The sequence below is a fragment of the Psammomys obesus genome, unplaced genomic scaffold (assembly GCF_907164565.1).
Source record: "Psammomys obesus unplaced genomic scaffold, mPsaObe1.curated_primary_1811, whole genome shotgun sequence".
NCBI classification, from domain to species: domain Eukaryota; kingdom Metazoa; phylum Chordata; class Mammalia; order Rodentia; family Muridae; genus Psammomys; species Psammomys obesus.
The window spans coordinates 8,598,652-8,625,141 of NW_026592666.1; the positions used below are offsets into that span (position 1 = coordinate 8,598,652).

Genomic DNA, 26,490 nt, shown 5'->3' on the forward strand with positions numbered 1-26,490 from the left:
CTTTACGCTGGGAGGTGTAGGGTAGGTAAAGGTCCACCCCGGCTGCGCCCGAGAGAAACACCGGAGGCAGTGGTCGCTGTGTGACCTGGTCCTTGGCAGTCAGAGGCAGAGTCTCAGAAGGCGTAGGTGAGGTTTTTCTCTCCACCTTTCTGCCTCTCCTTTTCTGCAGTCCTCCCACCTGCGGAGACTCCTCCGATTGGCTAGTCACTGCTCTGCTGTGATCCTTGCATCTAGCCCTCAGCTGCACCCCAGGCTGCACCCCGGAGACATCTGTGTGTGTCTCCCCAGTTTCGTGTTCTGAGAAGTCCACACGACAGGAGCACCAGGGCAGGTGCCACAGCCCAGTGCTGGGTTTCTGGTTGGGTTTCGGAGCTAGTTTCCAGACGGCTGCACTGCAACCCCCTTCTGCCAAAGGTGCCACACATTCCCGCATTTCTCTTCCTTCCCTCCTTCAGGCAATTTGGCCTCAGGGCAGCCTGGCATCTAAGCAGTTCTGGATGGGCAGCCTTCTGCGCTCAGAGCTGCTGTGTGATCTTGGGCAGTGGAGGGACCCTTGCTCAGCTGTGCAGTGAAGAAGTGCCCTTCCCTGCAGGCTGCTGCAATGACACCACGCTGTTTGTAAAACGCTTAGCACGGGTAGAGTTGGCGGAGTCACAGCTGCTTTGTATTCCCATAAACAGACTAATATAGTTCCCATGATGTGCGTGGCTGACAGGCAGCGACACACCCGGAGCAGAGGTGGGGGTGCTATTGGCAGTGTCCTGGGTGCTGGCAATGGCATGGCCCGCTGTCAGTTCGGAGTCTGAGGACACAATCCAAGCGACCAAATGTCCATTTGAATTCTAACATCGCCTTGCATCGACAGCCGTGAGCAAGGCCAGTGCCAAGCTACTCCTGTCCCGGCAGATTGCTGCCCTCCCACCTTTGGCAGGCCACCGCTGAGAGGTGAAAGGGAACCGGTCCCTGGCACTAAGTGAGGCCCAGTCTGGGCAAGACTGGACTTTGAATATCTATCTGTTTACCCTCTGGGGATCGAACCCAGTGAATTTTGAATTCTGTGTTTCCCTGAGCGCATGCGATACTGTCCTTGCTTTCTTCCACACTTAGCAGTGGCTTCAAGCAGCAGCTCCCACATGGGGAGGGACCCTGTCAGGGCCTGTGTGTGGAGGGCAGAGGACAATTTGCAGGAGTCGGCTCTCTCCCTGCAACCTCTGGCTTTGTAGCTTAGGTGTGTTCAATGTATTATGAATACATTTTTTAAAGGAAAAAAATTTTGGTTAAAAAAAATGACATCTGTATTTTCAACTTTATGATTTTTCAACTCACTATGGGATTATTTGGACATAACCTTTGCAGGTCAAAATTCACTTTGAAGTCTGGTTGTCCCAGCTTTCCCTCCTCTGTTTTAGAGGTGCCCTGCCCCTGGCAGGCATTCTCCTGATTGCAAGCGCTCTCTGTGTAGCTCCCATGTTTTGTTTTATGCGTGGATGCCAGTTGTCACCCTCTGACGTCAGGAGAAGCATCGGTGTTAGTGATATTGAACATCTACTCAGACAGAAAAACTTCTGCCCCTCTGGGCTCACTCAGCTTACCGAAAAGACACTAGCACCCCAAAGTCACAGAGCCAGTCTTTTCATTTGGAAAGAGACAAACTTTTCCTTGGATCCAAGTGTAAAATCTTGTGCTGAGACTCTAGTGAGCTGGTCAAGGGTCTTCTAAATATGTACTACCACCAGGCTCCTGTGCCCTGCCCCCTGGTTCTCCCGTGTCAAATGACTATAGAAGGGCGGGTCTGTGAGCATGGACGGCCTGCCTCCTGCTCTGATTGCATTTTGGCCACATTTATATATATATATAAAATCATCTTATCTAGAGGGGACATGCTTCAAGAGGGGCTGTGGACACCTGATGCCACAGATATTATCAAACCTTATATTTACTGTGGCTTTCCTATAGATACACATCCATGATAAAGTTTAATTTGTAAATTAGGCATAGTGAGAGCTCTGTAACAATAATAAGACAAAAGTTGTAACCATGCTTACCACAACATTGCCACCATTAATATTCTTGTATTTTGGGGGCAGTCAGGAAGCAAGATTGGGGTTGTCCGGATATACCTATTTCAGTATTTCGACAACAGGTCTGACAGTTAAAACAATAAACCAAGCGACATACAGGGTGGATATGCTGGGCAAAGACTCAGGTCTGCTTAGAGCCCAGCTGCAGAAGAGTACAGCACAGCTCTGGGAAGGGGGCAGATTAAAATTTAGGAACTGTTTTCTTCTAGAATTTTCTATTTACTCTTTTCAAGCTGTGATTGGTTGTGGGTTTCCTAAAATCACAGAAGCGACCTGCTGGGGGGGTGTTGGGGGGGCTATATTAAAGACCAGCCCTGGGCTCAGCACTAAAGCTGGCATCTTGAGATCAGAAGTGTCTTTCTGCCTGTGACCCACAGTTTGGTCTTTCTGCTTCTTTTCAGCTTTTGGTGAAGAATCACAGGAACTTCCAAGTCTTGGGGAGGTGGGGTTCCTTACTGGAGATTGTTTTCTTTCATGTTTTAATTTTGGAATTTAAGCATTGTTGGTTCTGTCAAAGGTCAGCCAGCTGTCCTAGCTCTGGTGTGGACTGCATATGCTTTTCTGGAAGGGTTCTGGTGAGAGCTTTCAAAACGTTTGGATTCCAACCCACAGTAAGGAAAACATTGTGCTTATTGGCCAACATGACACACACTCACATTAACACAGCTGAAGGATGGTCTTTTGAAATTACAGCAGTGCTTATCTTTATGGAGTGCCCTTGCTGTTTTGGATGATTTCTAATCATTCCTTTCTCTCTTCTTTTTCTTTTTCTTTCCCCTTTCCCTGGAGAGAGGGGGGAGACAGGACTCACTCTGCAGCTTAGAATGGCCTTAAACTCCCAACTTTCCTACCCAGGCTGCCCGAGCGCTGGGATTACAGCTGTGTGCCTCTACTCCCAGCGGCTCTGTATTTTTTAAATTTGCTGGTGACAATGTGCTAACTGGATTTCAAGTCAGTGGGTCTCGGATCACATTTAGGGGAACTTAGTCTTGAGGTATTTGAGGCATCAGGCAGAGTGGAAGATAAATGTGAGCTGAAGGAGGGCCATGAAAAGCAAGAGCTTTCTTTCTTGGGGAAACTGGTTCCTTCCAGACAAAGACTAGCCCAGGCATCTTGTCATTATCCCTTGCTGTCTGTACTAGCTGGCTCTGAAGAGGTAGCCCAGTAAAAGGCTGCTGTGGGTGAGGTTCATTACATCAAAAATGCTTGGAACAGGACCAAGTGCAGGGAAGTCCTCAATATTAATTATCATCATTTAAAAAAATAACTTGAGGTATAATTTATATAGCATGAAATCCACCCATTTTAAATGAACAGTCCAACAACCTTTAGTAAGTTTACTGACCTGTGTTCTTTTGACCATATTCAGCCATAGAACATTGCTGTCTTCTGCCCAAGTTTCCTATAGCTACTCCTTGGTCACACCAAATTATTGTAAAAGAAATGATTACTTTTAAAAAGAAAAAAAACATTGTTGGCTGGTGGTGGTACGAGCCTTTAATTCCAGCTTGTGGGAGGTAAGAGCATGCAGATGTCTGAGCTCAAGGCCAGCCTGGTCTACAGAGCAAATTCCAAGAGAGCCAGGGCCACACATGTCTCAAAAAAATAAACTATGGAAGAGGCAGGGAAGGAAGAGAAAGAAAGAAAGAAAGAAAGAAAGAAAGAAAGAAAGAAAGAAAGAAAGAGAGAAAGAAAGAGAGAAAGAAAGAAGAGAGAGAGGAAGAAAGAAGGAAAGAAACATCATTATTATAAACTCTTATCTGAATCAGCAAGATGGTTCGGTGGTAAAGGCACTCGCTGCCGAGCCTGGTGACCTGGGGCTCACATGTAGAAGGAAAGAACCCGCAGTCTCAGCTGTCCTTATATGCATTGCGACACCTACTCCTACACACATACACACACAGTAAAGTTTAAATTTCTTCTTAAATGGATGGTTTTACCATATGCTGTATATAGATTGTAAAACAAAGACTTTTTGCCTTTGCAGTTCATGAAAATGTCAACTCTGTATGATACTGTAAAGAGAGATTTTAACTATGGTAGCACAGAGATCTGCCTGCCTCAGCCTTCTGAGTGCCTGAATTACAAGAATGAGTTCTCTCTCCTCTCTCTCTCTCTCTCCTTTTAAAACAGGATCTCATATATTCCCAAATGGCCCCAGACTTGCTATACAGCTGGGAATGTGAGGATTATGTCTTCCAGCCTGCACCTCCTCAGTGCTGCGATTACAGGCCTGAGCCCTCAGGTCCGATTTGTGTGGTACTGGGGCTTCATGTGTGCTGGGCAAGCGAACACTCCACCGGCTGAGCTCTGCATGCCCCAGCCACGCTCTGTGTTCTTTGTGAACAAAGTACAGTAGATTCAGACAGTTGGGGAGGAGGTTGTGCAGCCGGAAGCGAGGGCTTGCGGCATATGAGTCTGCAGCCAGCATTTAGCGGCGGCTTCCTTTTATTTATGAATCTTTGTTCTAATGAAGCAGGAGGAACTCCCCCCAAAAGCCTGCTCTTCCCAGGACCTGAGGGGCCCCACCCTGGCCCTAAGTGTGTCAGTGTGATTGGGGTTGGGGGTATTTTCTCTACCCTCTAGTTACTTCCCACCTGCTTCCTGCAAGGGGCCTCCCTCCCCACTCCTGCGGGACTTATATGGTCCCCAGCCATTCCTTCTCAGCGAGGCTCATCTGTCGCTGGTTTCCGCTTCTCCTCCAGATGAACTGAAAAACAAGACTGTGTGTGAAGACCAGGAGCTGAAACTGCACTGCCATGAGTCCAAGTTTCTCAATATCTACTCTGTCACCTATGGCCGGAGGACCCAGCACAGAGACATCTGTTCCTCCGCAGCGGAGCTGCTGCCCCCCTTTGGTAGGTGGTCTTATTTGGCTATAACCGGGCTGTTGTCTGAGTAGGTTGTGGTCCTGGGTCTGCTGTGAAGTGTGGCTCTTACCTGCAGGAGAGGGAAAGTCAAGGATGAGAGCATCCTTTTCACCTTAATGGCCTCTCTGCCCCCTAGTCCTGAATCCATTAGCACTTCTGTCATTCTACAGGGAGCAAACAGAGAGCACCTGCTGCGTTTGGGGCCCTGTTCTAGGCATTGTGATCTACCCAGTCATAGAGGGACCTTCCAGCAGGGCACAGGGAGGCATAAGAAAGGAACGGACACAGCTGGCTCCATATGCATGAGCTCTGCAACTGTGGGTTTACCCAAGCCCAGACTGGGAATACTCAGGGGAACAAGTTCCTGCATTGAACAGGTGCAGGCACATTTCCTTTGTTCCCAGGAGTGTCCATCTTGCCGGCCCTTGGTGACAACAGCTATGAAAAGGGCCCGCACGTTTGTGGACCTCAATGCTACATCACAATATCAGAAGATTGTTTATAAGACCTTCTATAATATTCCATATGACATATAACATATGATATAAATATGTATTGTGCTGTATTGTTGCCAGGAGCACACGCCTTGAAGGCCTCGTGATGTTTGGATGTAGCTTGCATGCCTTGCAAGGTTCATGCACCAGAATTCAATCCCCGATGGGCATTTTTCCATATTAAAATGATGGAGACTTGATGTCGCAGAGGCATTTAGAGGGGTGAGCTTTGGGGGGATTAGATGTTTTCAGTGGGGAGCCCCCATGACTGAACCCTTTAGAAGAAGAGGGGAGACCAGAGGAGACCTCTACAGACATTCCTGTCTCTGGTTATGTGGGACCCTGTGCTGCCTGGAAGCCACCAGCAAGAAGGACATCATCAGATGCAGGCTCTTGACCTTGGACCAGCGCCATGAGCCCCCTTTCCCCCTTATAATGTTATTCAGCTGGGGTATTTTGTTACATTAAAACAAAACCCAGAAAACTAATTCAGAAAATCTGCACTGGGAGTCAATAGGGTTATTACTCTATCTATGTCCGGGAGGGAGGAAGTGGCTTTGAAACTGGTTAATGAGCAGAGGTCAGAGGAGTCAGGAGGAATGGGCTGGGAAAAGTTTATATTGTCAGAAAGCAAATGTTACTGGCCAGTTCTGGGGAGGGTTCAGAAGAGACTAGTGAATTAGCCTTAGATGGAAACGGGGAGCCTCTTAGAAAACAGGGAGAAGGTTGTTCTTATATGAAGTTAGCAAAGAGCCCTGCTGTGTGGTGTGCACACCCTAAAACCTTGTGGAACACCACGTGTAAAGATGGTGAGCTTGTTTATTGGGCAAATGAGATTTCAAATCAACAAAAGATTCTCGCTGCTACATGGCCGTTGTTGGCTGCTTTTAGTCAGATTTATAGCAAAACCCGGGACCAAAGGGAAAGATCTGAAAACCTCTCAGTCTGGCCAAGGAGGGAACAAAGAACAAACATGTAAAGGTGTGGCTAGGGAGATTAGTGTGGACGGAGGCCAGCCAGTTTGCTGTGATCAGAACGCCTGGAAAAAGGCCTGGAGCCACACGGCCTGGGTGTAGCTCCTATGGCTGCTAGCCCTTGGCCTCCAGGCCGAGCTGGCTCTTCAGGTGTGCGGTTGTGGCAGCACCTGAGGTTTCAAAGAGAAACTACTGTCTTAGCATGCTCAAAGTGATCTGAGAGAGGGAGCCAGCCTTCTTCCATCATATGTGTGATTGCCAAGTGGGTCAAAGGCAGCTGTGAGGGTCCATCCCGATTGTCTGTTTATGTCTCTTCACTGCTCGCTTCCCAAGGGTGACTGATTCAGCCCCCTCTCTTTGATGTCTTCATGCCTCCAGCATTAGGAGAAGGGGCGTGGCCTGGGCCATCTTAGGAACCTTCTGCTCCTAGGCTTGTCATCTCCAGGCTGCCCAGAGGTGTCTCTTTTAGAAGCGTTTCTGTCACACTCTTACTGGCCCTTGGGGTGTCATTGGTGATGTACATTCTGTCGCCGGACAAAGGACCCTGAAGGCCCTTAGTGGCAAATAGGCTCTTTTTTTTTTTTTTTTTTTTTCCTTTTAGCCTTTTTCTGTTCAAGAGAGGATTCACACGCAGGACGCCATGGGTTCTGTTTCATTATACATTCTCCTGTGCTTCTTCCCCGACACCATTTCTCTTTAAAACATTTTCTACATTTACCTATTTACCATATAATGGTGCATGTGTAAAGGTCAGAGAGCAACTTGTGGGAGTTGGCCCTCTCCTTCTGCCCAGGTGGGTCCCAGGGATCAGACTCAGGCTTGGGAGCAGCTGCCTTTACTTGCCTGGCCTCCCCACCGGCCCTGCAACACTTCTTAAAGCAGGGGAAGGGAAGCCAATTTCTCAGGCTTACTAAATCTAATGTGCGTCCCAGCTGTTCCTTTGAGCACACAGATTTTCAGCCTCGTAAGCAGATCTGCTGGCTGAGTGATCCGTGGTCACCAGGTAGCTGGTGACATTTCAAGGAAGCTGGAGAGGAGTCACATTTACATGGGAGAAGTCACCCAATCAAGTGAAGGGCTAGGCCCCAGGTTTCCCTGGAGAGCTGGAGGCATCCTCAGGGCAGCCCAGTGAGGTAACATCCCACCATCGATTACCTGGCCAGTGCGGGAAGATCTGTGGCTTGAAGGGACCCTGGCTTAGCATATGGGAACAATGGGTTTATGCTCTGGCCAAAGTAAACTGTTGCCCCTGTCCCTCAGCAAGCTGTTCTGCACGTGCAGCGATGAAGATGAAGCTCCTCACTGCACTAATGACCCCCAGCCAGCACACCGGAGCCTTTTCTTTTCTCTGTGCTTTGCCATGGGAAAGGCTCAAGGGGGAAGTCAAGGCTCTTGAGGACCAAACATGGAAACCTCGAGTCCATACTTGTCCCTTGGGTTGGAGCCATGCATGCAAAGACACAAACCTTTGGGTTGGGGAGAGGGGGTGGTGGGAAAACTATTTGCTTTGCAAGTTTGAAGTCCTTAGAGGACCCAAATTCTGGTCCCTAGCAATCACATAAAAAAAAAAAAAAAGTTCAAGTGTGGGGGTGTACCCTGAAATCCCAGTACTGTGAGTCGGAGACAGGAAGGTACCGAGCATTTGGAGACAGCTAATCTAGCAGATTGAGATCTAGATTTAGAGAGAGACTTCTTGTCAAAAATAAGTAAATAAGGATAGAGAACAAAAGATGAAGACACCTAATGTTCACCTCTGGCCTCCATCTAAGCATGCATCTCTCGCACATACAAATACACACACACACACACACACACACACACACTCTCTCTCTCTCTCTCTCTCTCTCTCTCTTTATTTATTTATTTATTTTTAATGTAAAGCTATGAACTGTGCTGGAGAGATGGCTCAGTGGCTAAGAGCACTTGGTGCTCTTGCAGAGACCCAGGTTTGGTTCCCAGCACCCACATGGTGGCTCATGACTACATGAAACTTCGGCTCCAAGGGATCAGACAACCTCTTCTGGCTGCCCCCACCCTGCCGCCACACCTTCCTGGTGCTCATGCATACATGCAGGCAAACACTCACATTGGTAAAGTAAAAATAAGTAAATCTTTTAGAAGGCACAAACCTTTGCTGGCTGATACTTTTGTCAAGCTGGATGCTAAGAGAACTTTGGTAAAATGCATCATGGTTGCTGTCCGCACCTGGGAAGTATGCCCTACAAACTCATCTGTTTGTCCTTTTGTATAAAGTTTAATGTCACCCAAATAACAAAACACACTTCCTGCTCCCCAAGTGGCCCATCCACCTCCTCCCTGGTCCTACATTCCCCTCCCTTCCCCAGTGACAGCACATTCCCAGTATGGCCTCTTGGCTCCCAGCCCTCCCTGGGCATCTCTCACTGGACCTTGGGGTCCCTCCTTTCTCCACTGAGCAACATCTGGAGGTTTCACTTAAGTTAAGGAGACCACAGTCCCGCTGTGTAAAAGCCTGCTCTCTGCCCATTGTACGTAGACTTAGAAGCCAGCTGTAGTCCTGTTTCTCTCTACATCTTCCCTCACGATCTCTACAGCCTTCTGTGCCCTTCCATACTCCCAGGCCTTTGCATAATGTGGTCTTTTGGATGTCACCACATTTTTGTGTGGCCAGCTCTGTCATACTTCTTAGGTGTCATCTAGAATGGCTCCGGACAGGTTTCCCTACCATCTGCTGGAACAGGGTCTTGTTGCCAACTCCGTCTTCACGACGGAAATCTTCATGTCAGGAGTGGGAGGCTCATCCTCTCAGAGGCTGAGCTCTGCAGGGACTGTGTCTGTGGGATTCTCAGAGAAGCTCCTGTCACAGGATGGGTGCCCTGTGAACCTTTGGTGGGTGAATGAATCAGAGCCCCTTGTAAGCATGGCATGGTGCCTTTCCTTGGCTCTGGGTTGCAGGCTGGGATGTGAGCTTGGTGTTATCATAGCCTCTAAGCCTTCCAGGAATGCTGGAAATCCAGGTTTTAAAAAAAAAGTGAAATGTTCCAACTTTTAAAACACTGAACAAGCCAAAGAAAACATGCCTACCAGCCACATCCGGGCCACAGGCTGCCAGTGTCTATGTGTGTGTGTGATCTCCGTTCTCTGTTCCCAGCCATTCCCGTGGCCCAGGCACATGGCTCTGAAGAAGGGAGAGGCACATTTGGCCTTTACTCTAGACCTGGTGTGGGCTCAGATGGATGCACACTCGAGAGCTGAGGGCTGGTTCTCATCAGGGGCCTGTGAAGGGGAGCCCTGTGGTTGGCTGCCCAGAGCATCTGGCTTTGGAGATTGACTTGTATATTTTCCTATGCATATGAGCTGAGGTCTGGTGGTTTTAGTCAGCACACCCCTCGGCAAGCCCATGCTCTGGTGGAGATGAGGTGGCCTGTCAGGCACAGAATGGTCAAGGACCATTCTGGCCTCCACAGCTCAGCGTAGCTTCAGTATTCAAAGACTGGGAGGAAGATTTTTCTCAGACTTTCTAAGACATCGTCATTGTCTTTGGCACAAACACCAAACAGTAATAAATAGTAATAAGATTCAGCTACAATTTTGACCATCAAATGACAAGATATTTATTTTTCTGGTTTTCTTCTAAGTCCTGATGTCTAAGAATAAATTTTGTAATTATCTTTTGGCATCTTTTCCTTCAAGGGTCTTTTTCTGTGTTGCCAAGAAGACCCCAACATTGCCTACCATATCGATTGGAGGCTTCCCTATTGGGAAGGTTTTGCTGTCCCTGAGTTTCAGGATACATTTTGTAGATGAGTGTGTGCTGGTAGTTTTTATGGGTTGTTTCTTTAGAATAAATTCCCATATGTTTTCTATCAAAAGAGGGAGGGGCTTGTTTCCATCATCACAGTGCTTCCTAATTGATTTATATGTACAAACTTAATTTGTATGTACAAGCACATGTATACCAATTTGCATATATAAATAGGCACAACTTTGGGTTGCCCTGAAGCTTTGGATGACTGGTGTTTGATTTTCCTGAAGGTTTCCAACTTAAGACTTCTAAAATAGCCCTGTAATGTCGCTTTAAGTTGCCTTCTTTGGATTTTGGATGACTATGAGCATGTACATACCAACGCTTTGTCTCTTTCCTCCTGCTGGGGTCTTGATGGACTGATAGACTCTTAGCAGAGCAGAGAATAGTAGTCCTCGACTGGTTTTCCTCCTATAACTATCCCATACTGTAATATTTCTGAACTTGTATCTTGGTTTTGCTATATAGAGCTAGCTACTGTGTTCTTTCTTTCCTTCTTTAATTTTGTTTTTCTTTTTGTTTTTTGAGACAGGGTTTGTCTGTGTAGCCCTGGCTGTCCTGGACTCGCTTTGTAGACCAGGCTGGCCTCAAACTCACAGCGATCTGCCTGCCTCTGCCTCCTGAGTGCTGGGATTGCAGGCCTGCACTACCACACCCAGCTGCTATTGGTTCCTCTTAGCAGCATTTTATTTATTATTTGAAATTTTCATACATGTATACAGTATCTGTTGATCCTATCCACGCCACACCGCCACCATTCCACTCCGTGGACTCCTAACCTCCTCCCTCCCAGCTTTAGGTCTCCTTTTAAGAATGCTGCCATCAGTGGCCCCTGAGTTCTTTTAGTGCTGACCACCTCTGATTCTGTCTGCTGAGAACGTTCAAGAGGAACTGACTGAGTGACCATGAGCGGCCTCTCCCCAAGGCAGAGTTTAGTACTTGTGTGTACCACTCTTGAGGTCACAGGAGCCATGCCACTGTGCTGTGGTATGCATCCCCAGGGCTGCCCATGGCCTGGCTATCCCTGAGACCTACCCGCTTACTAAGCACAAGGTCCTGAGAGTTCTCACATCGCAGCTGTGCTCTGGGGCCACGGAGAAGGCAGTGGCCCTCATTTCCCATCTGAATGGCAATGGGCTAGGCCAAGCATGGGAAGGCAGGTGCTGAGGTCATCGGCACTGGCTGCACAGCGCAGCGTCATTTAGGGCGGTACTTCCATCAACAGTCTGTTTCCTTTAGGTAGAAATCCATTCATATGGCCGAGCATAGAGAAGGGTACACAGGCAGTTGCTTAATGCCCGAATCCATGGCTAGGGCAGCCCAGGGGGGAGGGAACATCTAGCTTACTGTACCCATTTAGGGGTAAGCTGGGACAGCCCGCCCCGGAGCTTCTCTTCACTTCAGGGTATAAGGTTGCTGAATGCTGGGCTTTTTCATCAAAACCCCTACATTTTCTCCAAGATTTACTTCAAGGTCCTCCTAACTCTTGCCCACTGCCCGGTCCCAAAGCCACCGTGTCAGCCGCACACTCCTAATTATCAACCTGTGTATCCACTTCCTCTTGCTATGTAATAAAATACTCCGAGTTTTAATGGGCTCGGATAAAACCCGAGTCGTCTTGCGGCCTCCGTGGAGCAGGAATTCAGGGGCAGCTGAGAGCAGAAGTTCTTGCCTTCAGTGCAGGACAGTCTCCCAACCAGTCACAGCTCTGGCTGGAGGGCTGCGCTTTCAGGGTGGTCAAGGGGTCGGGTGGGAGGTTGGCCCTGGTTGTTGGTGACCGGCTTCAGTTCCTCCCCTCACAGGCAGAGGGTGTCTGTGAAATGGCAGCTGGCTTCTCCTGGGAACAGGGTGTGAAAGAATAAGAAGCCGGCCACCTCTCCTCTACGATACTGTGTAGACCAGGCCTGGTGTGTGTGGGAAGAGGGTACTCCTGGACAAAATTCCTGGAGAACACTATGGCTGGAATCTTGAATATTGTCTGATGCCTCACTAAAACTCACACAATGAAATCCTTACTGCCAGCATCTGAGGATGAGCCTTTCTTTGTGAATAGGACCTTTGAAGCAGAGGCTAAGTTGATGTGGGGACATTCAAGTAGGCTCTGAACAATCTGATTTGCACCTTTATAATAAGAGGGAGCCAGAACACAGGCAAGTGCTGTCTGGAAGCCACATGAAGACAGGCAAGTCAGCCAGAGGCCCTGTGCAGTCAGCCCTGCTGGCACGCCAGTCTTGGACTTCTAACTTCCAGAACTATCAAGAAGCATGCTTCTGGTGTGAGTCTGGGGGCGCATAGCTGCTTCAGGTGTGAGTCCGGGGGCGCATAGCTGCCTCTGGTGTGAGTCCGGGGGCGCATAGCTGCCTCTGGTGTGAGTCCGGGGACGCATAGCTGTCTCTGGTGTGAGTCCGGGGGCGCATTGCTGCCTCTGGTGTGAGTCTGGGGACGCATTGCTGCTGCCCCACAGCAGGCGAATATCTAAGCAGGTGGTTACAGTTCAGAAGTGACCACAAAAGGGGACAGCTTACAATCCTGTGGGGGCAAACCAACTGAGGTCTGGGTTCTTCTTGGTGTTGAGGGTGGCCCAGCCAGAGGCATTCCTGTTACCACTGAAATTCATCTGGGGGAGTGGATAGTGCAAGAAAAGGCGTGAGTTCAAAGGGGAGTGACAGGTCCTGTGAGCACCAGTCAAAGCAGCCCTTCCACTGGAGCCAAGAGGGGAACCTTCCCAGAGAACTGGGCAGCAGGGTGGGCCTGCGCTACGGGTGTCATTTCCTGCTGTGGCCACATTTTCTGGGTGGGCTCCAGGGATTCTGCTATTTCCTTAATAAGAGAATGAGAAACCACACAATAGGCCTCAAAGGCTGGGCTGAGGCTGTCCCAAGGCCAAGTGTAGGCAGGCCTGGGCTTTTCAGCCAAGATCAAGGTGCCAGGAACTCTCCACTGCCAAGGCAGGGCCACTTAAGAGCAGCCAGCCCAATTATCTAAATAAACACTGGCTTGCAAGAGTGATTAACTTCAGTCATAGTGTTAAACAATTGCCAAAAAGTTAAGAATTCAAATGGTCGAATATCTTGTTATCACATGTATCGGGGAGGAGGGAACCTGGCAGCGACAGAAGCAAAACCCGCGTGGGCGGGGAAATAACCACCTTTAAAGAAAAAACAAAATCCTGGGAATGGCCCAGAGCTCAGCATCAATAGGAGCACAGCCAGCCCTGAGTCAGGCCTCAGTTACCTTGGCCATTTCCTGAGGTCACAGCTAAAACAAAGTCTCTGGTTATGAGATAGAAGTGTCTGAGGCAAGGTAAGCTCTCTCTAAAGAATGGATGGTGTTCAGAGTCTGTTAGCAGGGGCTTTCAAATCTTAGATTAGGTGATTGTTTTCTTTCTTCTCAATAGTCTTAATGTCTTACAGACTGTGTTCAGGGTGGACTGAGGAGGGAGCTCCCTTAGACAGTGCTTGCCTAGCATGCTTCAGGCTCTGGGCGCTGTGCTGCATGTCTACAATAGCAGCACTTGGGGAGACGAAGGCAGGAGGAACAGAAGTTCAAGGCCGTGCTCAGCTACATATTGAGTCTGATGCCAGCCTGGGTCAAGAAAATACCAATAACAACTAATAAATACTAAGAACAACTCCCTCCACACAAAATGAGCTATTTCTTTGTAACTCTAAGACAGCATAAGCTTTCCAGAACATTCATTTCTGTCAGCTGTACACAATGGTACCACTTTCCTAAATAATAGCTTGTCAGTGTGCCACAGTGGTCATGTTTTGGCACTCTTTGACAGAATAATCTATGACCAAGAGTTCCTATGGAAAGTCCCATGTTTGCCTACAAATATTTAGCTCTAAGTAAGTTCAACATGACATCGCTTATTGTGTTAAAAAATGGAAAAGAAATGTTAACTGTCCCACAGGGTTTTACAAGTGGATGAAAATCAAAGCAGCTTTTCATTTCCTGCTTTTAAATTTTATGCATGTATGTCTGTGTGAGGGTGTCGCATCCCTGGAGCAGGAGTTACAGACAGTTGTGAGCAGCCATCAGGCAGTTGTGAGCTGCCATGCGGTTGCTAGGATTTGAACCCAGGTCCTCTGGAAGAACAGCCAGTGCTCTTAACCACTGAGCCACCTCTCCAACCCCATCAAGGCAGCCTTGTAAAACAAAGCTGATGGGGCTGGAGGGCCAACTTGGTGGTTAAGCACATGTATGCTCTTGCCAAGGACTCAAATAGATCCCCAATCACCTGTTAAACCAGCTCCAGGACCATCCCAACACCTCTGGCCTCCACAGGCACCAGCACTTACATGTGCAAACCTACTCACTGACCTACACACATACACGTAATACAAAATAAAAAATCTAAAATTACATAAAGCTTACGAGTATGTGTTTGAAAATATATTAGGAAGGGGGAGGAGCCACGCACAAAGTTAAGCATGCACAACTCCGCAGAGGGGGGGAGGATTTTTACACAGGGAAAAGTGGCAAAAGGTGTTCTTAAAAAATTAGATGTATTTAGCTTAGCTTATGTACGTGAGTGTCTTGCATGTATATGTATTTGTGCGCCTGGTCCCCATGAAGATCAGAAGAGGGCATTGGATCCGTGGAGCTGGAGTTACAGAGGGTGGCTAGCCACAGAGAGGGTGCTGGGCAGACAATCAGGTCCTCTGCAGGAGCAGCAGGTGCTCTTACTGCCGATCTGCCTCTAGCCCCCTCTCATGTAGCCCCGGAATGACACAAACTCCTGATCCTCTTGTCCCCACCCCCCAGCTGCTGGGATCATGCCTGTGTGCCCCACCCTCAGCTCAGAAAGATGTCCTTAGAGACTGACAGGTTCGGGAGGCTTTTCCTCCTCAAGAGCAGGATTTGCTGGGGACTTTTCTCTGCAGCGTTGCTTTATCTATACTTTAAAATATGAAGTCATAAAATAATGAACTCATGTGTATTTTGTAAAAGAAAAAAAAAGAGTTGTATTTAAAAAAAAAAACAAACCCAGTTTCTAAGATAAATTCTGCAGCTCACACAGGCACAGGCTCCCTGCAGGCATTATATCCATGTGCGTTGTCTGGAGAGGAAAGGAACCGAACTTTGGTCCGCTGGAAGAGCAGCAAAGACTCTTTATTGTTGAGCCATTGGTAAATATGCTCAGCTCATAAGCCTAAATAATAATGAAGTTGCTGAAGACAACAAAAATATGTCTTCTCAGCCTTGTGCACCCACCAAGCAAAAAGAAAGTAACTTGGAAGAAGGTTGAGAGGGAGGAGTTATTTCCCAGGCAAACTCTCTGTGGCATCTGGGGAAAGTTAAGTTTTACCAAGAATAGTTGGAGTAATATTGCAGGAACGTTTACATTTTTAAAAACATACCTGAAGATTCTCACCATGTGAACACTGGCTTCTGTTTCAACACAGATGTTATTTTTGCATTTAAGGAAGCTCATTTTATGGCCCAGGCCAATGATACCAAGATTTAGGAGGCTGAGATGGGGTCCTCGACAGCTCTAAGCTAGCTTGGCATATACATCGAAACTTTGTCTCAGAGATGAAACAAGCGGAATACATCCTGAAAGCGGCCAAGCATGGGGGCTCACCTTATTATCTCAGCATGGCAGAGACTGAGTCAGGAGGAGAGCCGTAAGTTCAAGGCTGACCAGGCCTACAGAATGAGGTGCCATCTCAGACAAAAAAACCAAAAAACAAAAAACTTGTTTTTAAACCAAGCAAGCTCACTTACACTTTTCGATTTTAAAACCATAATAACTCTCAACATGAGGGACCTTAAAATAAGTATGTTGGGGTGATGGAACCTATTTTCCCCACTAATCACAATGGCCTCTGCCACTATCCAGTGATTCTCCATTCACTCCCAGAGGCTGTGGGAGGGCATTCAAGAGCCGGTCTAACACCAGGTGGTCTATGACAGTGATGGCAAACATGTCCCTCAGGTGCCAGCGCTATCTGTGAAGGGTTTCAGCCAGTGGTCACACCGGCCCATGAGCCAGTGCATTTGTTGTCCAAGTGGGGAAACTGAGGCTTTGCAAGGACACTGTCCAGCCTGACGTCATGCTCTTAGTCACTACTGCCTTCTTCCTGATGCTGATATTGTGTGGAGTCTTAACCACGGCAGACGAGCTAGTCTGTGATTTTAGCCACAGTCAGCGTCCTGTTACTGTTATCGAAAGAGCAGGAACCAGGTAACTCATGAAGAATAGGAGTTGACCTAAGATGTGGGGGCTAAGAAGTCTAAGCTAATGGCCCTGGCCCTCCCATCCGAGTCTGAGGGCCTGCACTGTGTGGCCCAGGGCTGGCGAGGGGAGGCAGAGCCAGCAGCTTGCTTCAGGTCCGCCTGTTATCTTCTCTATGTATGTGCCTGTGTGAGAGAGTGCACATGTGTGTCAGCTGGAGGCCGACCTCGGGTGGTGCTCCTAGATGCATCCGCCCTGTTTCTTGAGGCAGGGTCTCTCCCTAGCCTGGAGCTCGCTGAGGAAGCTAGCTGGTTGGCCAGTGAGCACCAGGGACTCACGTGTGTCCTCCCAGTGCTTGGATATGATTTACCCTGGAGGCCAGAGAAGGACACCAGATCCCTGCGAGCCAGATCTACAGGCAGCCGTGAGCTGTTCCATGTGGGTGCTGGGAAGCACTCAGATGCCCTGGGAGAACAGCTCTTAACTGCTGAGCCACCTCAGCCCCCCAGTGCATGGACATTTGAGGGGCCATTGGAGCAGCACAGCTAGCCCGCCCAAGCTACCGGGGAAGTTGTGGCTGAGTGCTGAAAGCAGGACCTTTCGCTTCCCAGTTCATTCTTCCACCTGTTCATCGGTTGCTTACTGAGGTCCTGCAGCGGGGCCAGATCGTGGGAATTAGATAATGGGCACTTCCACATGGGGCTTGTGGGCATGTAGAAGAAAGTCTTAACCACGGCAAATATTTCCAGGTGTAGTGGACAGTGAAATAAGTAAGAGCCTTACTCAGTGCTCTGTATATTTCATGGGCTCTGTATCCCCCGGCAATTACAGATCTGCAGAGCCCAATGTGAGGCAAACATCCAAGTGCCCGGGTGCTTTGATGATGAAGACTATATCAGCTTTTCAAGATTCTGCCAGCAGGCCCTTAAGTCTAACTAGAGGTTTCCTAGGGGCTGATGGCCAGGCTGGCGCAGAGCTTCTTGGGTAATTCAGAGAGACTGATCAGCCAAGAAACGGTCTTGTGTGATGGCTCTGTACATTTCTATATAGCTGTAATGTGTCTGGTGACAAGCGCAGACCAGCCTGACGCTTTCCCTGCCCCTTCCCTTCCAGACTGCCTGTCTCACACAGCTTTACACGTCCTGTCCAGGAGGTGCTATGGGAAGCAGAGATGTAAGGTCCTCGTCGATAATTACCACTTCGGGAGCCCCTGTCTTCCAGGGGTGAGAAAATACCTCACTGTTGCCTACGCTTGTGGTAAGAGCAAACCCTCAACCAGCTCCATGAACGCTTGCTTGGTAGGGAAATGGTGGCGATGTCTGGACAGGACTGTGTGACGCTTTAATTGCACACGGTGGGCAGACAATGGCCCACAAGCACAGCCAAGGGATAGAAAAGTGGAGAGAGGTTTATTGACTGTAGCAAGAAAGGTGTACACTAGCGTCATTCAAGCACACACACTTGCCTAGGAAAGCACCTTGGGCAGTCAGCGGTACTGAGCACTCGCAGTTTAAGTTCATAGAGCAAGTAGGAAATATAGACATGTAAAAGCTGAAAATGGTGATGAGGACTCCTCTGGGCATGCTCAGTTCATGTCACACAGGTGACAGACAGGAAGTGGACAAAGCAGTGCACACTTGCAATCCCAGCTTTCAGGTAATTCAAGGGTTGGCCTGGGCTACATAGAAGTGCTTATCTCAAAACAACAACAATAATAACGACAGACAAGAGCACATTTGAATGTACACAGCTTCTCTTTTCCACAACAGTTTTAGCTGAAACTAAAGGAACGGACCCCCTGAGAGTCCATTAACACAGGTGCTTGCCCCTAAGGGTGCCCAGCCCACCTCGCTGCTGACAGAAAGAGCCCCACAGCTCAGCTGGTTACTTCCGATTTTCCTCACATACCCCAGACTTTTCTCTCCATTATCCTTGTTTATGGCATTCACATCAGATAAGCAACAGGGTTTTCTTTCGAGAGCACATCAGGTAATCAGATTGGCAGTGGGTGGAGAGAGGGACAGAACAAGCAACCGGGGACAGAGCTGAGGTCACCGGGAACGGACGATTTCTATCTTGGTTCAGGAAGCCCTGAAATGTGTCGGTGTCGTGTGAGTTCACAGAGGTACTATTTGGCTCCTTTATAGCCTTCCAGTACCATGTAGAGGCCCTCAATGGCTAGCCCAGGGTGCTACTGACAGCTGTTGTGTCTGCCTGCCCTGAGCATGCATGTAGGCCGCACAGGCACCCACATGTCACAACAAGCGCCCTTGCCATTCCGGTGTCCTTAGAAACCAGCAAAATCCCTGCGCTACTTGTATCCTGTCTTCCGGGAGCTACGTTAAAGCACGTCAGCAGCTGTTTGCTGGGTGCTGTGGTGGTCCAGGCTGTGTTCTTGACCCATTGATTGCTTTTCTGGAATGGGCGTGGAGGTGGAAGGAAGGCAGGAAGTTTCAAGGAGGAAGAGCTTCATGCCTCCCTGCAGAGTACCGTTCATTAGCCTTTGCCTGTTGACACAGCTCTATGGAGATAAAATTTGTGGAGTGGCTGGTCAAACATACCATCTATGTTTTTGTTTTGTTTTGTTTTGTTTGTTTGTTTGTTTTTAGAGCAGCCAATCAAATTAGGCAGCCATTTCCAGCTTAAGAACATGGTCAGCGCTATAATCCACTCTAACCCAGCTGGAAGAATAAGTTTTAAAACGGGGTCTCACAGGGTCTCACGTAGTCTGGCGTGGCGTTGCTATGTAGGCAAAGATGACTGTGACGTTTTGATCCTCCTGTGTCTACCTCCCAAGTGCTACAATTACAGGCACATACCATTTCTGCACACTAAATAGGCAGGTTTCCATGGTAATCTATGTCTCTCAACATAGGTCTGGTGGGTTGCCTGGCAAAGCGCATCCCCGTAATGCCCTTCCTCTCCAAGCTTCTCTCTACAACTCTGAATCTATAAAGCCTCTGGCATCTGCACACGCCAGGAGGCTCATCTCGCTACATTTTGAGAATGAGCCAAGGGACAGGTCTGAGGAAGAAACACCTCTGCTGGCAGGGAGAGACAACCTATCCAGGATTTTAGTTCTGCCAGGGAATCAGGGAAAGCCTTCTTGGAGCTCAGGGATGAGCAAAAGGTGACTGAACTAGAAAGCATTTGTTCTAGTATTGCTGTGTCCTGGGATCAGAGCAGTGCCCTGCCAGCCAGGAATGTCTCTCACAGAACTGTGCCTCTTCGAAAAGCCGCCCTCATCCCTGATGGGCACCAAGGTATCAGGGTCTCCTGGATTGGGAGGCTCACAGTGTATGGCTGCTGTCTGCTTGTTGGTTCTGGGATGTCTCCAGAAGAATTCAGTTAAGCACTCAGAGAGGGAGACAAGGTTCTCTTGCAGCTGGGAACGGCTTGTGGCTCTGTGAAAGCAGCGCTGCAGCTCTCGCCTAGTTTGTGTTGGCTTCACTTCTTCTTCCTGTTGCCACTTCCCCCAGATATCATCTGGGCTGAGGCAAAAATGAAAATAAGCAATTTTCTGCAGCTACAATACTTGGCACCGTCTCCTTTCCTCCACTTGGCAGCAGTGTGTTTCTCGAAGCTCTGTTTCTCTCTGTATCTCTCTGTCTCTGTCTCTCTCTCTCTATCTCTGTGTGTCTCTATCTCTCTGGGTCTCAGGTAGCCCAGGATAGTCCTGAGCCCTCTACATAGCCAAAGATGACCTTGAACCTCTGATTGTCTGTGAACCATTCTTTCTTATATTTAGTGAATTACACGAGCCCAAATAGCTAGGCTCCTCTAAATTTATGATGAAGTGGCAAGGTAGAAGGGTCAGAGAAAAGATGGAGTGGAAGCAGGAGGGGGTTGGAGCTGGCCCTGACTGGTCAGTTAGCTTTACTGTATCGGGATCCCTCACAACAGCCTCCCGGGGCACTCTTTGAGCCTGACGCCCAGCCACTGTGACACACCTCTGTGGATTTCAGTACACTTAGAGCTGTGCAGTGGTCCCCACATTTTCATGACCCCTCCCAAAGTTTCCAGTGCTCTGCAGCCCAGCCACTAATCCATTTCTGTCTCTAGATTTACCTTTGTAGGCAGTTCACATGAATAAAATTGTGCAATAGATGGGTTATAGCGAGTGGCCTCTCCCACGGAGCATGCTGTGCCGAGATTCAATTCTTGTGCTCTTTTTATTACTAACATTTTCCATTAGATGAATGCACTGCAGTTTATTTATTTTCCCCATTTGCGTTGTTTGAGATCAGGTCTGCTGTGTAGTCCAAGCTAGCTTCCAAGTTTGAAGCCCTGCTACCTCAGCTTTCTCAGTTTTAAGATCCTTTAAAAGAAAATATTTGTTTTATGTTCATTATATATGTGCATAAAATATATTTGTGCAGAGGTCTGTGCATATAGGTGCCCACAGAGACCAGAACAGGGAGGTGGCCCCCTGGAGCTGGACCTACAGGCAGTTGTAAGCTGCTCAGTGTGGCGCTGGGAACGACCTTGGCTCCTCTGCAACAGTCAATGCACTGTCAGCCTCCGGGCCATGTCTGCAATCCCAGCTCCTTTAAATATGTGCCTGTGTGTGCAAATATGTTGCCTGGCTTGGGCATTTGTTGGCCTCATATTGCTGTGTGTGTGTGTGTGTGTGTGTGTACACATGTGCGTGAGACAGGCAGTTAGTTACTGAAAGCATTTTGTAAATCTTTATCTACGTTGTACCTTAAATATATATATTAAATTCAAAGGTGTTTTCAATATAAAATATTTCTCTTTTGCTTTTAGTTCCCAAGAACATACTCACAGCGGTGGATCCGGCTGTCGCTAACCTGAACCCTTCTGTGAAGAAAGACACTGAATACGGTAATTCTGACGGCACCTCTTTTTGGTGAAGTCAAACAGACCCTTGAGCACAGTCAGGCACACAAGGCTGGAGTGAAAGGGGCCACAGAGGTGGCGGCTGCTCTGCTGACACCAACATTATGGCTGGTGCTTCCATTTGCTTAAAAAAAAATTAAAATCACAAGTAAAATAAGTTTACCCCCATTCTCTTCCATTCCCCCTTTTCTTCCTAAAAGAAAATAATACCAAAATCACTTTGAACAACAGATCTTCTCAGAAACAACTTGGGTTCTTGGTGATACAGGCAGCTCATTGCAGAGCTGGGGCGGAGCCAGCCGACCGGGCCAGCCCTTCCGGCCACTCTCTTCCTGATTCTCACCTAACTTATATAAACAGGGACTTAGATGTTCTGATTTTATTTTTAAAACATTTATATGTTTATGTGTGTCTGTGTAAGTGGGTGTGGACACACAAATATGTGCATGTGGGGGGCGGGGTCAAAGGACAACTCGTGAGAGTCAGGTTTCTCCTTTCACATGTGCGTCCTGGGACGCAAGCTGACGCAATCTGCTTTAACAACAAGTTCCTCCACCCACCATGTCAGCATGTCAGCCTGAATTTCTTTTTAATTGACATATAAACAAATTCAGCCCATGAAGTTCCTGAAGAAACTGCCGAGACCCTATGGAATGCTTAAGGTATAGCTTTAGGTAGCAAGGGTTTTGTCCTGTTCTACTGTTTTGTTTATTATGTCCCTGCCCACTGTGATAGTAAACTCTAGGTGTCCCTCTGTAGCTTACAGAATGGTTCTAAAACCTTTCACACTCAAATCAGCAGGTGTTCAAGCCCAGTAAATAAAACGACTTTCACAGAACCCGCCCAGTCCTCCTGTAGGCGTTAAGCTCTAGATTGCTTACAGCTCTTAACCCCAAATCAATGCCATGTAAGCTGTCATCCTGCTGAAAAGAAATAATGAAGAGAAAGAAATCTGTATACATGCAAATCTCTGCTCCCACATGGTCCTGAAGGATCCCTACCCCCCCGTCTTAGAGGCATCAGCTCCATGTGATGGTCCAGGCTCCCTGAGCTCCAATATTGGCCCATCCAATACTTGCTAAGTGTCCATCAGGCAGGACCCTCACATCTGGAAGCAGGCCAGTCTCACATTTGTGTGTGTGTGTGATGTAACAAACCAACAATGGCCCTTCTTCCACAACCCCAGGTCCACAGAGCAGACAGCACTTCCAAGGTAAACTGAGGCATTATTTACTCAGCTTCCTAAAGGCCAAATGGATGCCATTGCCTATGAAATGGAATAGCGTGCTCTGTCCTGGATCAGGGGTCTCTGAAGTTTGAATTGACACTTTGAACTGTTTTGGATCCCTTTAATCATTTGATATTTTCAGAGATAGCTTCTGCATTGGCTGCTTTTCTTGTTACTGGGTCAAAATCCCCGAGAGAAGCAACATGAGGAAGGAAGAATTCAACTTGGCTCATGGTTTAGGAAAGGGTGCATGCAGTCCATCATGGCGGCAGGATTGTGAGAACCAGCATAAGAAGTGGGGCCAGGTTACAGACCTCAAGGCCCACCCTCCATGACCACTTCCTCCACTGAGGATCCGATTCCTGAAGGTTCCACCATCTCCCAAGCCACACTGACGGCTGGAAACCAAGTCTTCAGACACGTGACCTTTCACACTCAGGCCTCAGCACTAAGTGTTGAGTCTTCCACAGTTCAGTCAGAAACCAACGGTTGCATGTCTGAGACTTTTAATCCTTGTGGCAGGCCGGGTGAAGATGGCCGGGCTTTCAGGGCGGACACCACTCTGACAAACAGCCTTTTCATGTTTCAGGTATAAAATTCAACCCAAGTGGATCGAGGGTGGTGCGGAAAAATGGGGTTATTGTCAGCAACTCTCTGGCCGCGTTCGCTTACATTCGAGGTAGGTGAATGAGAGGGAACTTCCGGGGAAACGGAAGGGTTTACGCACTGCCTCACCGACACAAGCTAAACACTAGAACAACCAGAGGAAAGTGGCTTTGGCTGTACTGGCAACTGCAGTGTTGTTACATCCACAAGCACAGGACAGGGGTTCAGATGCAATTGGAGCCACAGAACCAAAGAACTCATAAGAATAAAGTTTAGTTACTGAGGGTTTGGTCTCCAAAGAAATTTCCCCTTTGAAAAGTTAGAAATGCATTCAACAAGTCTAAAAACTTCCTCCATTTGGAAGAAAAGCAAGGCAGATCACATAGAATCAAACTAGGTCGTGCTGTGGGACAGCACAGTGACCTCAACCTCAGCCTGAGAAGTACTATGGTTACCCAAGTACGCTTGTCAGTCTCCCCATGGCTGAAGGCTTGTACCAGGCCCGGCCGTGTTCGGTCATATCTGGGAAGGAATGCACACTGTCTTTGCCGTCCTCCTGCATGTCCTAGGACAGACTGGGTCTTGGAATGTTGACTGGAAGTCTCCACAATGGCTTCCTGCTCAAGGAGGGCTGTATCATTCAGCTTTCCATCGCTATTACTTAATGAAGAGCCAGGCTACTCCTGAAGTAAAGACAGGTATATTTTGGCTCATGGTTCTGGAGGTCATATTCAAGATCCAGTGGCTCCATTGGTTTGGGGCTGTGGTGAGGGTGGAGCATCATGAGTGACCACATCTTGAACTGGAAGAGAGGGAAAGGAACAAGGCAGGCTCCTACAATTCTCTTTGATGGTACAGGCCTAATGAACTAAAGACTTCCCATAGACCTCACCTCTTAAAAGTCCATAGCAAACCCCCCCACCAAAGCTGCCACCAAGGGAAGCAAACTTTATATGTAGGCCTCAGGGGAAGGAACAGTCATCAGAACTGTACAGAGGCCAGAAACTCTGAGACCTTTGGTAAAATGCACGTGAATGTTGCTATTCAAGCCAGCTGGGGTTGGGGTTGTGTGGGGTAGAGCTTCCTCAGAGGGAAATTAAGTCTTAGAGAAAGATCTCAATACAGGAGCCAGAGATCCTGGCCCCAGCACTCAGTCACTGCACCGTCTTCCCACTCAGCACCCCTCCTGTGTGCTCTTGCCATATGCTGCTTGGCTATTGGCCTCTTTTTCTTTTTTTTTCTTCCTTACAACTGTGCTCCCATTTCCATGCTTGCTGCTCCTGATGACTGTCACAGTTAACGAATGTGAAGATCTGGGTTTTAGAAGTATGTCCACGGTTTCAGAGTCCCTTCAAGTGCAGATATCTGTGAAGAGCCAGGGATGCTCCTGGCTGAGGTGTAGCCCTACTGGGCTCTCCGCTGTTAGGCTCCCTTTCTGACCCACCTTGTACTTAGCTGCCATAGTAGAACACTGTAGACTGGGGCTTAAGAAACAGTTTCTGTTTTCTAACAGGTGTGGAGGGAGGGTGCAAGTCCAAGATCAAGGGCCTCCTTGGGGCTTGTAGACAGCCACCTGCTGGATAAGTTATCATTTGGGAGGCCTTTTCTAATCACCAACTGTACCTCCCAAATAAAAGACATGGAGACTTATAAGATTTATTAATAAGCATTAAGCACCCTAACTGGGCAGATAATAATCTACTCTAACCTGTCTGTGCTGGCTTTGCTGTTTCTCAGCCACACACCACGAATTACTTGCCCTATTGGTCCTGCCTGGGCTGCTTCTGTTCTTGGGTCAGCCCTCCTGATCACATGCCCTCTCTATCTCTTCTTTCTCCTTCTCCTCCTTCTCCTCCCCACCTCATGGTCCCTACCTTAGACCCAAGACTGGCAATGGAAGTCCTGCCTCCTGTCCTTTCTCGCTCAGCTATAGGCTGAGCAGCAGTTTTATTACCAATCAGAGATAATTGGTGAACAAAGTTTACACAACATTGATCAATGACTGTGACAATGCCTACATCCAAACTACAACCAGTTCAGGCCACAGACTTCAGCATCTCATCTGAGTACACAGCACACCAGAACAACCCCCAACAGCCACCTGCTTGCTGTGTGTGTGTGTGTGTGTGTGTGTGTGTGTGTGTATGTGTGTGTGTGTGTGTGTGTGTGTGTAGGGGTGGTGGTGGAAAGAGACAAAAGACACAAAGAAAGAGGAGAGAGAGTATGCTTTTCTCAGTCCTGTCAGATGAGGAGCCCCTGGTGAACTCTGTTAACCTCAATCAACTCCAGATAGTTCCACCAACAAAGTCACAGCCTGAGTTTGGGGGACCACCACTAGTCCAGAGCAACAACTCTGAGGGACGGGGTTCAGATCCTGAATCCTGAGCTTAAAGGGCCAGAGGAGCTGGGCGTCTGCCAGGGGCACCATGGACAGCAGCAGGGTCCGGCTTCATGCTGGGCCAAGGACAAGGCTGCCGATCAACTTCTACAAAGAGCCTCGTCTTCAGGATTTGAATGGCTGGGACCTCTTGACCCTGCATTATGTCAATACCCTTTCCTCCATCCTCCATGTACTCATCCCCTCAGGATGATGTGCACGCCCGTCTAAGCAGGGAGAGACTCCTCGGCACAGACAACTGTCCTCTTGTTTACCTGAAATCTCTTCATGTCTAGGACAGTGCTGGGCAGACCAGCCTGCAAATGGCTAAATAAGAAATCCGTCGATGTGACGGCTGCCTTGTACTTGTATCTGCAAGTTCCACACTTTACTTATGGTTCTGAAAAGACAGTTCAGTGTAAAGGTGTGGCTGCTCCTGCCGAGGACCCAACGTCCCAGTATCAGATCAGGAGGCTTACTGTGATTCTACTTTGGGGGACCTGACGCCTTCTTTTGCCTCTGTGGGTATCTACACACGTGGGGACACACACATGTAAAATGTGTCCATGCGTGCATTTATGCCAGGGCATGCATATGACTGTCAGAGGACAACTTTGTGTGGCGGATTCTCTCTTGTCATTATTTACATAGGTTTGGGGATCAAAGCCAGGTGATCAGGCTTATACCTTTATCGACCAGGCCATCATGCTAGCTGTTGATAAGCCAGAACAGTGCTCCAGCTTTTCAATGTGAGGACTGGATGGGGTGTTGCTTGATTTTATTGCGAGATATTTCAGTATGCGCATCTCAGCAAGTCTGAGAGAAAGAAAGGCTTGCTGTGGGGCTAGCGCCCAAAGGCTGGACATTGGCTCCTGGCACCAGGAGAGAGTGAGGCCTCTGACTACAACAGCCGGGGAACCAAGAGCTCCAGCTGAGGAATCGAACAGGACATTTCGTCATCAGGCCACCAGGTAGCTTTGGCACATGAATGCAGTTAAATAGATGGGGACAAGCAGACAGCCACCAAAGCCA

The 26,490-nt window shown here is 48.3% G+C and overlaps 1 protein-coding gene across 4 annotated transcripts in view; it reads left to right on the forward strand.

Moving 5' to 3' along the window:
- Nucleotides 1–26,490, forward strand: part of Eva1c (eva-1 homolog C) — a 66,494-nt gene that overhangs the window by 36,525 nt on the left and 3,479 nt on the right. For 3 of the 4 annotated variants that reach the window (XM_055614874.1, XM_055614875.1, XM_055614878.1), the window contains exons 4-7: nucleotides 4,787–4,939; nucleotides 17,501–17,644; nucleotides 21,155–21,232; nucleotides 23,065–23,154. In XM_055614874.1, the coding sequence (XP_055470849.1) occupies nucleotides 4,787–4,939; nucleotides 17,501–17,644; nucleotides 21,155–21,232; nucleotides 23,065–23,154 (465 nt within the window). The remainder of the gene's footprint in view (nucleotides 1–4,786; nucleotides 4,940–17,500; nucleotides 17,645–21,154; nucleotides 21,233–23,064; nucleotides 23,155–26,490) is intronic. The other variant, XM_055614877.1, reaches the window with a different exon arrangement.